Here is an 18204-nt window from a genome sequence, read left to right as displayed (position 1 = left end):
AAAGACCGGAAACAGCTTTACATGAGGTCACATCAGAAAACCTGAGCAAGTGATAGCTAATGCTGTGGGAGATTCTGTCTCCACGTTAATACTCAGAAGAATAAATTCTTAAAGGTCAGAACAGGTAGTTTACGCTGTAAGTGTTAAAAACAGTGATATGCACTTCCCTCGGTTTCACATTACTAGGACTGCGGATATTATTTAAAGTCTAGATGTAGGCCCAAATACTCAGTCACTGCTCAAAATGGAAAATTTACATTTCTTTACAGGAAACATAAAAATATGACTATTTGCACCTTATGTTAATTTACAATTGATAAGTCCAAATTTAATGTTTACCTCCCCCCGCAAAAAAAAGACATTGTTACACACCTGAAGAAGATTCCAGATAGAATGTCCATTCACAACAGCAACCCAGAAATCTAATTCAGTCTACGGATTTTATTTGTGGTCAAGTAATAAGCTTTCAGTTTACTCTTTGGGTCTGCTTTCTGCCAACGTGTACAACGTGTCAGATAACCACGTCACTGATTTCCCAGCTCTCCCTCCGCTGTATTTTCCCCCGTTAACTAAGATGTACCTAGAAATAACATGGCAATTCAAAATAGCTGGAGTGGACTTCAGTGGTTCTGTTTTACTAACTAGCTAACCTTATTCCAGTGAAATTATTAAATTATCCAAGAGTCTTTGATTTCAGAATTACTTAAAATAATAAAATCAGATACAGACATCTTGATCAATAATCTTCTACTTACATCTTACAATCAGTTATTTCTAAACAAACTATTTACAAATGTAAAATATGCAATATTATTTAAAATAAATACACAATATATTGTGTGTACATTCTCAGACAGGCTTAAAAATGAGGTAATAAAACTTAACTGATTAAACCTTTTACCATTCTGAAATGGCTTAGGAAAACGATGGTGAAAATTTTTTTTTCTTAGTTCTTTTCACGTTTTCTTTGAATGCTTCGAGGACTTCCTTTTCTACGCTGAAAAATCATGTAAAAAGTTCTTGAGCTTTGTTGGGTAGTCTGTCATCACCCCAGTGGCTCCCAAGTCAAAAGCCCTTTTGTATTCTTGTTCTTCATTTAGTACCCAAATATACACCTGAAAATTAGAAGCATGAGAAGCATGAGAAGGAATGTTAAGATAGAAAATCAGTTTTATAATAACATTTATCCACTACAATATCAGCACACGTAAGAAATAAGCTTTTACGCACGCAATTTTATGAAATCATCACTCTCAACGGGCACTGTCCCAGCCCTCTGCCTTCAGCTGCTCTCACCTGCACACACACCTGGACTTCACTGAAGGGCCAGTGCTTTCCTGTTCACTGTAAGGCAGAGCTTAAGGAGTCCACAAGTCAACCGGTAAAGCAGCACCAGCAGAGCCGGGACCACATTAAGTCAGTTACCAGCCCCTGCCCCTACACTTGGGTTAAACCGGTAAACTACGCTGTCGCCAAGAGGCATCATCCCAGAGATTTACCTGAATGCCGCGGGCAGTGAGGTGGTCAAACAAAGCCTTTCTCATTAGCAAACTAGAAAACAAAAGGAGAACAGATTTAGGTACTTCTTAGCCCTACAAAGGACTAAAATTAGTCCTTAGTCCTAATGTAGTCAACTTAGAGTTTATAATTCCCAGGTTGAATTTGATCCCAATGCTTCCGCAATATAAATAATGACCTCGAATAATAACCGATGCTGTGGATGCATTTGTATTTAACTGCTGGATCTCTCTTCACTGCTGCTGGCTGCCTGCTGGTGAATAACCAGGACCTTCTTTCTGCTCCTTGTTGTCACTAGATCCTCAAGAGCCCCATTCTTATTGAAGCAGCTCAATGCAGCCTGTGTCCCTAAATTTGCAAGTTAAAGTACGATGGTAAACTTGGGTCAAGTTTTATGACATCATAGTTCATTTACAGAATGATTAGACTTGTGTGAGCTCTCTTGGAAACCTAATGTCTATTAATTACACTATGCTCTATATAGCAAAAAAGCATTTTTTTAGCTCCAAATAACCAATTTAAAAGTGAACTTTTAGAATATAACTCTCTTGAGCAAGCTGGGAACTAATTCTACTGAAAAGTTACACATCAAATTTCTATTCTGTTTATGTTTATTAGAAGGATTAAAGAACAGAAACTAAACTAAATCATATACATTTAATCATGTGAATTAAAAATGTATCCTTGAAAACTAGAAATTAAATCAGGAATAAAACAAAAAACAATAAGCCCTGTAGCACAGAGAAAAGATGAAATTAGGTTTCCATCACTTTGAAAGAGGAGCTAAATTAATAAGGCTGTCACTAAGGACTGTTATTTACACATTCAAGGTTCCATTTTACAACAAAATATAACATAATAACTTTGTGTTTTTAACCTAAAAATAAACTCAACACGTCTTAGAAATTAAGGCATTTTCTTTAAAGTAGATGCCCAGCCCTGGCTGGTGTGGCTCAGTGGGTTGAGCACCCACCTGTAAACCGAAAGGTTGCTAGTTCGATTCCCAGTCAGGGCACATGCCTGGGTTGTGGGCTGAGTCCCCAGTTGGGGCATGCGAGAGGCAACCAACTGATATTTCTCTCACACATCGATGTTTCTCTCCTGCTCTTTATCCCTTCCTTCTCCTCTAAACAATAATCTTAAACAAATTTTTTTAAGTAGATGTTTAGTCCTAGCTGGGTAGCTCAGTTGGTTAGAGCATCATCCCGATATGCCAAGGTTGTGGGTTCGATCCCAAGTCAGGGCACATACAAGAATCAGCCAATGAATACATAAATAAGTAGAATAACAAATCGATGTTTCTCTCTCTTCCCGCCTTCCTCCCTCTCTGTAAAATCAATCAATAAAAAATAATTAAATAGCCCTGGCTGGTGTGGCTCAGTGGATTGAGTGCTAGCCTATGAACCAAAGGGTTACTGGTTTGATTTCCAGTCAGGGCACCTGCCTGGGTTGCAGACCAAAATCCCCAGTATGGGGCGAGTGACAGGCAACCACACATTGATGTTTCTCTCTCTCTCTTTCTCCTTCCCTTCCCCTCTCTCTAAAAAGAAATAAAATCTTTGAAGGAAAGAAAGGGAGGAAGGGGGAAAGGAAGGAAGAAAGGGAGAGAGGTACCCACCCTATAGGTAGGGCTTCCTTTCTGCTAAATCTTAGATTTTTCTGAGAAATGTGCCATTAGTCGATATACATTTTACATGTACTGTATCGCTCTACACACTTCTTTAATTATGCTTTTGACTAGAGGCTAGTGGAAACAAATAAGTAGAAGGGAATGGTTATACCATATCCCAGACCTACCATTAACTCGGTAGATAACCCCAAAGAAATCATTTAACTTTGGGTGGGTTGGTGCTCAGTTTTCTCCTGCAGTTCAATGAGATTATCCCCCCCAGATTCCCTAGTAATGAAGCTAGTTCTAAATGATTCATACACATCCATTTGTATAGTGGGTACTCAACACATCCTTGTTACAAATTACAAGTAGACAGCTCGCACTAAAGTTAAGTATAGTATTTAATAGATAGAGTTCAAACAACGACGGGAGTGTATATCGGGAAACTAAAATTCTTACATATCAGAAAGCCAGATGAGAAACTTCTGACTTTTGGACATTGTGTGTGGTTCTTTTAACCTGTGACAAAAATAAAATTTGAATCGTAAATTAGAAGTAGTGAGATAAAATAAAACAAGTTCAAAAAAACAAAAGTTAGCCTTGCACTTAGTATGTACTCAAAAAATATTTGTAGAAGGACAAACATAAATTAAAATAAAGCCCATTTGGGTTCTCTATTTCTCCTGATTCCAGGCTTCTTGCCACCACTATTCAAAGGTTAGAAAAAAAGTCGCCTTTCCAGAGACCCTGCGTGCCCGGGGCTCACGCCTCTTCTCTTTTTTTTTTTTTTGTGAAGTCTCGTTCTCTTGCTTTGTCTGCTATAATTCAATACAATGTATAGTAGATTTACACACACAACCAAACTTTACTATGGACTAAAAGATATTTGGGGTAGAAATGAGACAAAAAACCCTAAAAGCGTGTTTTTCTTCTTTCCCTTTCAGTATTTGAAGACCTAGGCCCTGTACTTTTTGATGATCCTGGCTACTGAGAGAGTACACGCCGTGCAGAGCTGTGCCGGGTTTCCTCTCCACGCTCTCTGACGCCGAGAGCGGCGCCACCACCCGCGTTGCTGTGCCCGGAGGAAACCTCTGAGTAGCCTCTCTGCTGTGGAGGCTTCTCAGCTTCTAGGGTTGACAGCACACAGTGACTCTCAGTCTCTCCAGGTCTTCATTTCTTGTTCTCCTTCTAACGCCACCTATCCATATATTCTCAGTATACTCCTGATTATCCACACTTAAATGCATTTTTCCCCTCTCTCTGAATTCAGTTTTTATTAGCTCTCTAAATAAAATCCTTTTTTCTCTAGCTCTAGCCAAGGTGGAATGTCCTGGTTGCTATTTCAGGAATCTCAGGGATTTAGTATCTCAAATATTAATTACCTCGTTAAACACAAATTACTATGTTGTCTTAGGAAGTACCCATTGTCTTCCATAAAAAAACAAACAAACCCCAAAACATTAAAACATACACACATAATATTCTACCTGTGTCTTAATCCATAATCACTTTTTAGAGACGAGATTAATTCTATGAAGTTTGTTCTTATGTCTGTATTTCAATAATATGCGCTTCTAAAATGAACACACAGAAGTAATCTAGAAAGCACAATAAATCCATTCCAGGCCAGAGGAAAGCTAAGTATTTTAGGAATAAATGGTTAGGAATCATTTTACTCTAGCAAATGAAAATTATTTCTTTGTTAACAAGAAGTGATTTCTATTGTTTTGTCTGAGAAATAGCTACAAAGGCTGCTAATAAATATTAACTGGGAACAGATAAAAATGTTTATCACTATGAAACTCAAACTGCCCTGGTTGGTGTGGCTCAGTGGATTAAGTGCCAGACTGCAAAGTAAAGGGTCGCTGGTTCGATTCCCAGTCAGGGCACATGTCTGGGTTGCGTGCCAGGTCCCTGATAGGAGACGTACAAGAGGCAACCGCACATTGATGTTTCTCTCCCTCTTTCTCCCTCCTTTCCCCTCTCTCTAAAAATAAATTAATAGAATCTTTAAAACACAAAATAAAACTCAAACTGGCCAGAAACACAGATGCTGAATACAAGGGTACTGACCAAATTGCTTTGCTTACCAACATTTTCTAATGATTAATGACTAATATTTCAGCTTGATTTTTCTAAAGTTCTGTTTGGGAATGAAAAAAATTTTCATGCAGGTGAAATCCATTTAAGTGGTCTCCCCAGGAACTCTGAATTCCTTTGTCACGGCTTGGTGGTTATTATTACAAATTTATAGTTAGAAATAACATTCTGAGGGCGCAGGATCATGAGCTAAAACTACCTTTCTTTAATAATAATGATAAAGATAATTTAATGAGGAAAAACTATCATTTATCGAGTGCTTATTATTTGCCAGGCAATGCTAAGTGTCTCATGCTTTTTTTCTTTGCAGTAAATTTGTGTGTGAAAAGCAAGGCTTCATACCCTGTAGAGAAGTTATGCATACATGGAAGAATCTTAGATAAACTAATTCTATTCTTTTCTGTCTCCCATCTGCAGAGGGTTTTTTGGGGTTGTTGTGGTGACGGTTGTTTTTCTTCCTAAGTGTATTAATACTAGTGGTGAATTTTAAGGTTAATGGAATTTCAGCTCCGTATATTTGTCAATGAATTAGGAAGAAAGGAAGTTGGAGGGCAATTGTTATTGGATGTTAGAGTAAGAGAATTATTAAACTTCAACAATTAAGCTCAATTCTTTTTACCTGATTTTAAGAAGTATTAAAGAAAGTCATTGTTACATGAGATGGGTCCAGATTAAATGCTTATAATCCTTTAAACATTGTTGCCCTGGCCAAGTGGCTCAGTTGGCAGGAGCACTGTCCTGTACACCAGAAGGCTGCGGATTCAATCCCCAGTAGGGGCACCTACGGGAGGCAACAGATCAATCTTTCTCTTTCACACTGTTATTTCTATTTTTCTCTCTCTCTAAAATCAATAAGTAAAAATCCTCAGGTGAGGATTTTAAAAAAATAGCATGGTTAACATAGGTCAGTTAATTAAACATGGAAATAACTACAGCAATCTATCCTTTATCATTAATGTTGATATTAAGGGGCTTTGTCTTCGTCCTCCTGCAATTGACAACTGATGAAAACAGGTAACCACTTACTTCAATATGATAGACGGCATCGGGATTTCAAAAAACTGTTCTCGAATGGGCACAAAGGGCAAGAGACCAGTGAAGAACAGGCCAAGAATGAGCAGAACACGCTGTAGACTGAAGAGTATGGGAATATCTGAATTCTAAAAGACACAGACAATATTATGTAACTTGAAAACTGCTCAAATAAAGGGGGTTATTTCACAACCTTCAAAATTTCCCAAGACTGTATCTTGACAGCTATTAAAAGTAGCCCTTGAGTTATCAATCTCCAAATGCACCACACTTAGAAATGGCCCGTCTGTGACAAGGGGTCAGTATCTATCTTGGAGCCCTATAGTGTTAACTGATGACACTAAAGTTTCTGTGTTCCTTGCTCTGTGTTTTTACAGTCCCACTTCTGTCTGCTGGTAACGGAGCTTATTACCACTAGAAATTAAACGCACCAAATCTAATGGAACAAGACGGAGAAATGATGATGCGAAACAGTAACCTTACTCCTGTTGAAAAATATGTAACTGTATCTGTATAGATATATATTAATACTGTTGCAAATATATCACCTTTCAACTATATTATACATCAAATATAAATAGGATTTTGTAAACTAGTCCAAGAATCTAACCACCATTTTAAGTTTCTATTGGAAAACGTGTTTAAGATCCCCAAGCCCTTAGAATGCCAGCTTCCTGTATGTGTGAACCCTTTTCTTCTTACAAACTGGAACTCTACACCCTCTGAACAACTCCCCAAACACCCCTCTCCCTGGCTCCTCCTATATTTGTCTCTAAAACAAATAAAAATTATGATAAATTTCAATTTTCTGTATAAAAGTAATATATTGAAAAATCATACAAAAAATTAACTTATTTTAAATATTAGCTCTAAATTACCCACCTCTTAATTTTTTAAAAAATAGAGTAGATAAGCTTGAGGATTTCTTTTTCCCCTACGTTTATATGCTGCTTTGTAGTATTTTCAGCTTATTTATATACAGGTGTGTCAGCTGCAACACAATACACAAGTCCCTGAAAAATTGATTTCTGCAAATTCATATCTTAAGAATAACAGGGCTTATGGGGAAAATGGGGTTGGAGGCTGGCCCTCAAAACTCATGCAACTTTGGAACCGGAGACCTAAAATCAGTAACTGGTACTTGTGAAGAGTCGTGCAAGGCTGCTGGTGGGAGAGGGCGGAGAGGCTGCTGCACATACGTAAAGCCTACTTGCCTTGATGAGGGCCTCGACCCCATCACGTACTTTGTATGTAACGCTGCTGATCTTGGACCTACGTTTCTGCCTTGTTTGTTAGGAAGGAAGGTCTTCCGAAAAGAATTCTTCGCATTTCAGAATTGCTACTTCTGTTACACTTCTGCACTATCACTTGTACTCCAAAATAGAGTCTTCAATCCTTAGAACATTTTAACATTTTGAATTTCAAATTCTCTTAGCTGACTATATAACTAAACTTGCTTACAGAGTCTTAACATACCATTTCAACACACATCAAAACTAATTCTTGCAGATACAGTTTCTTCAGTCAGAAAATAAGTACGGTTGGATGACCTTATTTCTTATACTACTGATAATCATGATCCTGGCTTAATTTGATCGATAATATTCGGCTTCATTTGATTGATTCTAGGTAAAGAAAAGCTTGAGCTACAGCTGAAGGACTAAATATTTTTCCTTAATTAAAAATTACACAAAAAATTCGCCTGGATGGTGTAGCTCAATGGATTGAGTGCCAACCTGCGAACCAGAGGGTCACTGGTTCGATTCTCAGGGCACGTGCCTGGGTTGAGGGCTGGGTGCCCAGCTGGGGGTGTGTGAGAGGCAACCACACATGGATATGTCTCTTCCTCTTTCTCCCTCCTTTCCTCTCTCTAAAAATAAGTAAATAAAATCTTTTAAAAAAATTATACCAAAAATTCAATTACCTTACAAATTACCTTAACAGACATTAAAAGATAGGAATATTCTGTTTTATGATGTACATAATAAACCATTGGTAAGCAACTAATATCAGCATGTGAAAACAATAACCCTGTAAGCCAGTCCAATTACACTGAACTTTAATGCAAAGGTCCATTTTCTCTATTAAATTAATTATCTATGAGTCCGTTATCTCCACTAGCAAACTTCTGGTTAGTTGCTTTCACTCGGTACCATTGGTTTTCATATCAAGGCTATGAAATAAGATAATTTCAAATAATTATTGCTGTAATAACTTACCACTTATAGACATAGAATAACAACAAAGATCATCCTGTATCACTTTTTGAAGAATTACCTCTCTGTAGCACTTTTCCACAATCTCGTAACTGGCATTACCCCACACCGTTATGTGTTCTCGTCTATACTGCTTCACCAGCTCGGAAACCTACAAATGGAAATTCAAGCTTTTATGCACGTGCCTCCTTGTAAGTCCACTTACACCATTTCATTTTTAAAAACCAAGTTATAACTGACTATCGGCCAGTGAACAGCACAAAATTTTGGAAGAAGCAATGTAATAAAATCAGATTACTTGACAAAATATAAGAAATTACTTACATTTTACCGTTATATGATTTATCTAATAGAACACAACTACTTGGTAATTTAACACGTACGAACTACAAATGAATCCAGTTGAACTAGAAGTTCATCATATAAACGCCAGAACCGTCGGCTCTCAGGAGCTCCCTTCTACCCACGACTGCAACATGACCGCTCTGAAAAGGGGCTTTCCTGCAGCACGGGGGTCCCTCCCACCGGGAGCTGCTTAGAACAGCAGGGACCCCGAGAGCCCTACCACACTGGCGTGAACACGATCAGTCTGTGCGGCCACCTCGCTAGTTGGTGGAATGGGAAGCAACGCGCTCAGAGCAGGCGGCGCCTTCGGTACCTTCTTGATCAGCACGCTGTTGTTGACTTTGATGTCGATGTTGATGGGGGTGGTGGGGAAGGCCTCGAAGACTTCCTTCAGTAGCGGGATCCGGTTATCTTTCCCTTCACACTGGCATGCTGCCAAAGCGAGATTTGTACATGTGGTTTTAGAAATTACTTTTTTCGATGATTAGAAGAGATAAAGCAGTAGTCATAATAGGACACTTACAAAATGATTAAAAGTATAAAAAAAAAAACCCAGCTAAAATGCAATTCAGATATAACCATTGTGACCGTTCGGTGTGCCTCTACTCTTTTCTGTCCTGTGCATAATTTACCTACAGATTTTCACCTCATCGTTTGCATCAGGAAAAAATAAATGTTGCATGTTAACACACTGTGTTTATAACTATGATTTAAAAGCGTTTCATTAAACTCTTCGGGGTAACTGTGGATTCACATGCAGTTGTAAGAGATAATACACAGAGTCCTGGGCACCCTTTACCCAGATTCCCTGATGGTAACCCTACAATACAACATCGTGACCACGGCACCAACATTGATAGAATCCACCAATCTTATTCTATAACTACTATTTTAAAGGTTTTTAAAACACTCCATTGAGCCCTGGACGGGTAGCTTAGTTGGTTAGAGCATCGTCCCCATACTCCAAGGTTGAGGATTTGATCTTCTGACAGGGCACACACCAGAAGCAACCAATAAATGCATAAATAGGTGGTACAACAAATCGATGTTTCTCTCTCTGTCCGTCTCTCCATTCCTTTCTCTCTAAAATCAATATAATTAAATAAATAAATAAATAAATAAAATCCTCCACTGAGTAGCCATACATCAATTTAATTATTTTAGTTTAACCACTCCCCTTAAAATGTATCAGTGTTTGCCCCTCCAAAATATGCTGCTTTGGTATAAGGATTATTTCGAACTGAAGGCAATTGAGAAGCAGATAGGTACAAAACAGGCTCTCTGCCCTCCCCCTACTTGCCTTAAAACAAGACTTAAATTTGTACAAAAATCAATCGCCAACAACTCTAGAGGTGTATCAGCACCAGAGGACTCTACAAAACAAACTACCGACGAGCCTTTATCTTCCGTTATTCTCCCATGTGTTTACCTTCCCGCCATTTGCCCCCTAGAAACTCAAAAGTCTTTTTCCTTTGTCTTGTCACTTCTCTGAAAATTTATTGGGTTTTACTTTTTTTTAAGATGTTATATAAACTCAGGTTGCAGCCATCTCTGAGTTTCTCCCATGAGACATACATAGTAACAAACTTCTGCTTGGTTTTCTCTTATTAATCTCTCTTTTGTTACAGAATCCCAGCTGAGAGTCTAGAAGAGTAGAAAGAAAAATATTTTTTTCCTTCTCTATACCCTACCCGTGGATATTGAGATTATTTCCAAAGTTTTGCTCTGATATCATCATTGAATTTTTCAGAGATCAAGAATAATAATGTTCAGGCAAGAGAAAAACATGCTAATTCAGTAATGTGTTGAAGAATTATGTCAATGCAGCTCAACTCAAAGAAAACTGAGTCATGAAAAGATTAGAAGAGGATTTTTAAACACTCTTTATATACTGAGGATTATTTTCTTTATTCGTTCTCTAGTCCCTTTTGCCTCTAATCATTTACACAATATACTATCCATACTATATAACTATTATAAAAATTTCCCCTTCCATCTGAAACTTCAGTTCTACTAATCTGTGAATAACCAAACAGTGAAAGATCCTTTATTTTATCATTATTGAACAGCAAACCAAAACAAAGGAGCATATCAAAAAAGTAAATTAAATCTATGTCAGGACATTAATTATAATAAAGGCTTATATGAATAAGACAAAAAAAAGGAAAAATCTGTTACTATTTTATCTGTTCTGTATCCTATTCCTATTGCCTTTTTCTTGCTCCTTCTAAGTCAGATGGGTCTCTGGGTCATTCTGATGGGACTGTCAATCATTTGGCTCTGTATCTGTGGCCACAGAGAGTACAACGCCCTGTAAGCATAACAGCATGGACACTAGGAGAGGTCTCCTGAAATCCTCAGCTGGATGGATCATGTACTTTTGACGTTGTCAGGAGTCCATCTTTACGTGGAGAAGGTGTGCCTAAAAACAAAGCTAACAAATGAAAGCAGAACAAAATGAAGATAGAAACCTACTATTGTTTGAGCCACTGGAATCAGTCATGTCTGAAGGCATATAACCTCTAGACTTCTCAGTTATGAAAACCAATAAATTCTTAAAACTTTTTTTTCTTGAGTTATCTTGAAATGGATTTCTAGCACTTATAACTAAAGAGTTTAAACTTATCATAGGCTGCAAAATTAATTGTTAGTACACTGGCTGTCAAAAACAGGACCATTCATCCTCGGTGGCAGGCATATGACCTAGGTCTGGCCAATCATAATAGTTTTAGCTCTTTATCCTCAGTGAATACTTCAAGGTGGACACATGGCCCACGCTGGGCCAATCAGTGTCTTTCTCTAGAACTTGCCCCTTGAAGCTCAGAGGGGAGATCTTCTTTTTCCCCTGGGGTCACGGTGCAGGCAGGATGTGAATTTACAGTTGTCGTATATTCCCTGCCACAGAGACAAAATCCATTTACAGCAGAAGAGGGTAAGACCCCAGAGAAGCAGAGCCATGAAATGAAGCAAAAAGAGTCCTTTGGGTGCCCCTGGATGTTTAACGTCAGAGCCACCACCACCCTAGACAGTTGATAATAAAATAAATCTTGTGTTTTCCCCTCAGCTAGTGTAAACTGATTTCTGTTACTTACTACCTAAAAAGTCTGAACATGATGTTCTGGTTCTGTACATTCAGTATGGCAGTCACTAGCTGCATAGGGTTATTTAAATTAAAATTAAATAAAATTAAAAATTCAGTTCCTCAGATGCACTAGCCACATTTCAAGTGCTCGTTAGTCACACGTGGCCATTGGCTGTTGTATTGGACAGTGCAAAAATAATTGATATCACTAAGGAAAATTCTCTTTAAACAGTGCCGCTCTAGTAAAAAATAATTCTGTTAGCTTGTTTGTGGAAAAATTAACTCAGCAATCAAAAGAATTGCCATGGGCAATAGATATTCACACGCAAGTAAGATACACGTAAGAATCAACTTAGAAAAAGGCCAAACAGACAAAAACTATGGAACAACAAAATGACCCATTACACCAAAATAATGTTGCATCAAATAGTGGGGGAAACGAGGAAATGAAAGCGTGCTAAGAAAAAAAAGGGTGTGCTAAAATGAGGATAATTCAATTAGATGTCTCAGCCAGCATAGAATGTTTAAAAAAAAAAAAAAAAAGAATTGGAGAAAGAAGCTTGTCCCCAGTATTGTTCTGGGCAGAGGATAACCAGGTCTAAAATAAAAGGAAAAATAACAAACAAGAGTGCTAGAAACTCATATAATACTGAATGTCAACTATAATTGAAAACTTTTTAAACATAAAATACAAGAACGCTAAGCAAGTATGCCTCAGGATGTGCTGAGTGAAGAGGCCGCTACCGCACGCTAAAAGTTTAAAACTGGTCATTGGCGCCGGCTCTAGGTTATCCAGAGCATTCTTTTCATGAAAAAGACTACTTTCGAGTAAGTCGGATGAATAATAAGCTCTTTGGTTAACACATTTTTATGTTCCTTCTTTTTACCGTAACCTGCAGCACATGGAAGCACGTGTAAAAGAAAACAATCCTTCTCCAGTGAAGACGGGAACCACACGAAGGCCTGATACGTGTGTTCCTCTGAGAGTGGACACTCTCTCTCGTCAGAATTTAAAGGAAGCAAGAGTTCTGAGCAGAGAAATGAGATAGAAAAAACTGAACAGCTTTTTGCCTAATCTGAGTCAAGTTTATACAGTACTATGTATTAGTCAGTTTCAAATACTGCACACTTCGTAAGTTGATGAGTTGAATGCAATATGAACTAAAGTTAATTATTTTTTTACAGTTGTCTCATGGCATTGCTATTAATAAGGCATTTGAAGAGGCTCCAGGTGGAGAGGCAGGGAGGTGTAGCTGAATACTGGCCTGGTGAGGAGGAGATCTAGGTTCAAGGCCTATCTCTGACATTACCCGCTGTGTGACCTTACTGTACATCTTTAGGCCTGTATCCTTATCTGCAACAGGGAGAGACTGAATCACATGGTCTCAAAGGCCTGTTCACATTCAAAAGCAGTATGACTTTATGAGGGAGGTAGAGCTTTTAATCTTTGTGGGGCTTTGTTCTACACAGGGAAAAACAGAAAAAACTTCACTTACGCAATTTTCTTAACCTTCACAAGTCCACAATTGACACAAATATCAGAAAAGCTTGGTGAGTAGTATAAAACTATTAATTACAAGAACGAAAACAGTGTTTCTCGAGCCAAGCTTCATGATGCTTACTTGGAAGGCAAAAATCAACAAACATCAGATCTAAATATCACTTAGAGATAGCTAATTTAAACAATTTTCTAATTTTTCTTTGCCTTTCCAAAATTTTCCAAAGAGAAATTTTACTGGCCAGTTTTAAATCTAATTCACAGAGCAGTTACAGGTATTTTTGAAAATTAATATCAATAGATCCTTGACATTTAACCAAAGTTTTAACTATATGCAAGCCACACCATGGACCATACCATGAAACATCTAAACGCTTTACCGAGTTACATCTGAATCATTCAAAACATGAGGCTGAACCGTGACACTGAGGGAGCCTGTGCCTCGAGGCAGTGTATCTTCCATTCTAACCCACTCCGTTCTAACGTAACCGACAAACTGGGGCCAAGGGACACGTTTCTCTGGAAGACATTTTCCCTCAAAAGAAAGGAAATTGCTATGCTGGTGATTAAAAAGTGAAGATGACTAGGAAATGGATGGTTTATTTGAGTAACAGAATTCTTTTTAAAATTTAAAATATGGAATACCTAAATGACATAGAATCAAATGTAAGACAATCAGTAAGGATCTGAAAAGGATCCCTTCAATTTCTTTTCATTTACTCATTTATTTAATTTATGATTACTGTAAGTTACAGTAACATTCCAGAATTGGAAACTTTAGTGATACAAAGTATCCCTAGTAATATCTGGGATTCTTGTCATTAGTATTTAGGTTTAAGTTAACTGTACATAAATTTAACAGAATGGACCAATTAAATCTCTGGACTCCATGACTTCAGGGTCAAGATTTCAGATTGGCAGGCCTGAGAGAACAGGTTTGGAGGGCAGTACTTTCAGCTGGAACTCACTATGCGAGAGAACATGCCTATGTATCTAATTCTCAGCGTAAGTGAATACAGTTCAATATAAATGTTTAAGCGGTAAATGGGAAACATTACCTCTTTGAAATGTGACATCCAGTTTGCCAAGGTAAGTTGGGAGTTCCTTTAAAAGATATGATTGAAGAAAAAGTTAGCTCTCAAAAAATCAAAAGTATTTGAATGTCTTAAGAAATAGAGATTTGATTCTTCAAAAAAACAAACACTGCATATGTTTATATATGGCACCCTTTAGCAGAACATTCCCAACAGTAAATTAATCATGTAATTACTTAGTTTCACAGCCTACAAGAAATCTTGTTATTTAATATGGACCTTTTCTCAAAATAAATATACAAAGATCTCAGTAGATAAATGTTAAGAATAGATAGTTCAAAGGAAAAAAAATGACTTAAGATCATATAGAAGTATCTTTAAATGCACATAAATAAATGCTAACTAAAATTTAATCTAGCAAATTAGGAAATGTTTGGTATAATTATAATGCCCAAATAATGGTAAGAGTACAGCAAAATGAGAATTCTTCTAAGTATCAGATTCTAGAACTCTTTGAAACACTTTTTAAAAGCAAGCTGTCAATAGCAACTTTCAATATGTATTATTCTTAATCTTTTCAACATAATATTCCTAAGCTTTTACCCAACAATTTCTTTGCTGGGAGTTTATTTAGGGAAATAATTTTAAATATAGAGATTATATTTATATAAATATTTAATAAATATAAATATATGTTTATAAATATACATTTATATCTCTTAAATAAAGACAAAGAAAATTTTATAACTATGCATAAAGTTGATCAGTGCAGTGTTACCTATAATGGTGAAAACTAAGAATTAATCCAAAGTCCAACAATAGAGGAATGGTTAAAAATAACTATGTATTCACTCAATGGATTAACTGCAGTCATTTGAAATGTTTATGAAAAGTAAGCATGGAATGTGAAGAGCCTCAATACTGTACAATTCTAACTTTATGACATGCTGGAAAAGGCAAAACTACAGAGACAATAAGAAGATCAGTGGTTGTCAGGGATTGGAGGGGTGCGGGAAGGTTAGGGCAATGATATTCTGTATGACACTACTGTTAAAACCTACGAAATGTACACCACCGAGAGTGAACCCTGAGTAAACTATGGACTTTGGGTGATGCTGATGTGGTTCATCAGCTATAACAAATGCACCACTCTGGTGCAGGATGTTGATGCCGGGGTGGAGGGAGGCTGTGCCTATGTCAGTTCAGAGGTTACGTGAGAATTCTTTGTACTTTCTCGCTCAATTCTGCTGTAAACCTATAACTGCTCTAAAAACTCAAATCTATTAAAAAGAAAAAGCTGTATCATGCCAAAATATTTAAAAATACTGTATATATAGTACACAGCAGGATGACAACTATATAAACAATACATGTTAACATAAGTTTTCTTTAAGTGGCAAAATTGAGCATTTTTCCTTCTATTTATCAATATTTATTATAATGAGCATGTAAACACTAAAATAAAATTTTTAAAGGGTTCTTTCCCATACTTGAAGAATAAAACTAATTTACATATTTAATCTGAATCAAATAAATTATAGAATACTTCGGGCAAGTTGAACTCTAGTAGTTTTACTGGACTTTGTAAATTTTAGGACTTTGGTAATTTTGTTAAAATACTTATAGAATTAGCCCTGGCTTGTGTGGCTCAATGGATTGAGTGCCAGCCTGCAAACCGAAAGGTCGCTGGTTTGATTCCCAGTCAGAGCACATGGCCCTGGTCCCCATTTCGGGGCATGAGAAAGGCAACCGACTGATCTATGTATCTCTTGCACATTGATGTTTCTCTCCCTCTTTTTCTCCCTCCCTTCCCCTCTCTCTAAAAATAAATAAATAAATCTTTTCTTTTTAAAGAGAAGAAAATACTTACGAAACTAAGTTTCCATACATGTATGTAGCAAGTACATCTTCACCGAAACTAAGAATAGTTTCTTAAAATTTCCTTTGACATTCATTTAACCACTATCATTTTTAAAAAATTATTTATTTATAATAATTTTATAAATAAATAAGCACTCTCTGATATTTGCTGTTTTAAAAAATCTTACAGGCCCTCATCTCTACCAGGTAGTAGTTTATCATGCGTTTTACGCTTACACAGTACTTGAGATCCGAGATGTTTACGTTGACCCCCGTCGATCGCTTCAGGTTCTCATCATGAGACACGACGACTTGCTCGTCTTTTGTGATGTGGCAGTCCAATTCCAGCATATCAGTTCCAACTGTAACCGCACTGAAGAAATACAAAGAATAACGACGTTCTTAACTTAAGTAAACATTGAGGTTACATGTATCAGATGTAAAATTCAGAATCACAAATCAAACATCAAAAAATCCCATAATGCTAAATTTCTAAACAGTCATCTATTATGATTTACTAATGTGAAAATATTTTAAGTGAACTTAGAATAAGAGAATCATGTGGCCTCCTTTCTATAACCAGCTACCCTATTTCTATTAACCCATGTAATGGAAAGAACACTGGATCAGAAGTTAAGAGATCTGGGAGTCAGTTTCTGCTTTGCTACTAAGTTGCTGTGTAACATTGGGCAAGTAAATGCCCCCTCTGGGCCTACATTTCTATTAAATGAAAGGAGTGAAAAACAAGAAAAGGATGCCAGCTTTTGCCACTTTAGTTCAATATAGTATTAGGAATTCTAGCTCTTTCCGCCACCTTTCCATGCTGCCATAATGGTGCGCATGAATGTCCTGGCTGATGCTCTCAAGAGTATCAACAATGCCGAAAAGAGAGGCAAACGCCAGGTTCTCATCAGGCCGTGCACCAAAGTCATCGTCCGGTTTCTAACTGTGATGATGAAGCATGGCTACATTGGCGAATTTGAAATTACTGACCACAAGGCTGGGAGAATTGTTGTGAACTGTACAGGCAGGTTGAACAAGTGTAGAGTAATTGGCCCCAGATTTGATGTGCAACTCAAAGATCTAGGGAAACGGCAGAGCAACCTGCTTCCGTCCCGTCGGTTTGGTTTCACTGCACTGACAACCCCAGCAGGCGTCATGGACTATGAACAAGCAAGACGAAAACACAAAGGAGGGAAAACCCTGGGATTCTTTTCCTAGGGATGTAATACACATGTGCAAATAAAATGCCTCAGAGGACAAAAAAAAAAAGAAAAAGAAAAGGAAAGAAAAAAGAAATTCTAGCCAGCCCTGGCTGGTGTGGCTCAGTGGATTGAGTGCCAGCCTGCAAACCAAAGGGCTGCTGGCTTGATTCCCAATCAGGGCACATGCCTGGGGTATGGGCCAGATCCCAAGTTAGGGACCTGCGAGAAGCATCAGATTGATGTTTCTCTCTTTTTCCCTACCTTCCTTTCTCTCTAAAAATAAATAAGTAAAATTAAAAAAAAAAGAAATTCTACCCAGAGCAATTAAGCAAGGAGGGAAAAAAAAGGGGAGTCCATATTAGAAAGGGTATCATAAAACAATTCCATTTATAACAGCATCAAAAGAATAAAAAAACTTAGAAATTAACAGGGAGGTAAAAGACTTGTAAAAGCTATGTAAACTATAAAACATTGCTGCAAGAAATGAAAAAGGAGATACATGATGGAAAGACATCCCATGTTCATGAATTGGAGTACTTAACACTGTCACATGTAAATGTTACACTGATCTACAGATTCAGTGCAATTCCTCTCAAAATCCCAGTGATGTTTTTTGAAAAAATAGAAAAATCCAACCTCAAATTTATATGGCAACTCAAGAAACCCCAAAGAGTCACAACAATCTTGAAAAAAAACCCCCAC

General features: G+C 37.3%; 2 protein-coding genes across 3 annotated transcripts in view; one reads left to right on the top strand and one right to left on the bottom strand.

Annotated features, from left to right (window-relative positions):
• Positions 1-421: 421 nt before the first annotated feature.
• GDPD1 (glycerophosphodiester phosphodiesterase domain containing 1) overlaps positions 422-18204 on the bottom strand; it is a 40047-nt gene continuing 22264 nt past the window's right edge. Inside the window, exons 3-10 of one of the 2 annotated variants that reach the window (XM_045182489.2) lie at positions 16535-16670; positions 14462-14507; positions 9044-9255; positions 8540-8629; positions 6257-6390; positions 3590-3649; positions 1500-1551; positions 422-1115 (exon numbers count right to left, since the gene is read on the bottom strand). In XM_045182489.2, the coding sequence (XP_045038424.2) occupies positions 993-1115; positions 1500-1551; positions 3590-3649; positions 6257-6390; positions 8540-8629; positions 9044-9255; positions 14462-14507; positions 16535-16670 (853 nt within the window). In that variant the 3' untranslated portion in view covers positions 422-992. The remainder of the gene's footprint in view (positions 1116-1499; positions 1552-3589; positions 3650-6256; positions 6391-8539; positions 8630-9043; positions 9256-14461; positions 14508-16534; positions 16671-18204) is intronic. The other variant, XM_024573132.4, reaches the window with a different exon arrangement.
• On the top strand, positions 17105-17518 carry LOC112316456 (small ribosomal subunit protein uS8-like). Its single transcript, XM_045182514.3, has one exon. It carries the CDS (start codon positions 17129-17131, stop codon positions 17516-17518), a length of 390 nt encoding a protein of 129 aa, XP_045038449.2. The 5' UTR covers positions 17105-17128.

The sequence above is a fragment of the Desmodus rotundus genome, chromosome 9, assembly GCF_022682495.2.
Source record: "Desmodus rotundus isolate HL8 chromosome 9, HLdesRot8A.1, whole genome shotgun sequence".
Classification (NCBI taxonomy): domain Eukaryota; kingdom Metazoa; phylum Chordata; class Mammalia; order Chiroptera; family Phyllostomidae; genus Desmodus; species Desmodus rotundus.
This window is presented reverse-complemented; position numbering and strand designations above follow the sequence as displayed.

Coding starts and splice junctions, on each gene's coding strand:
- LOC112316456 (XM_045182514.3), top strand. CDS start 17,129: ATGGTGCGCATGAATGTCCTGGCTGATGCTCTCAAGAGTATCAACAAT.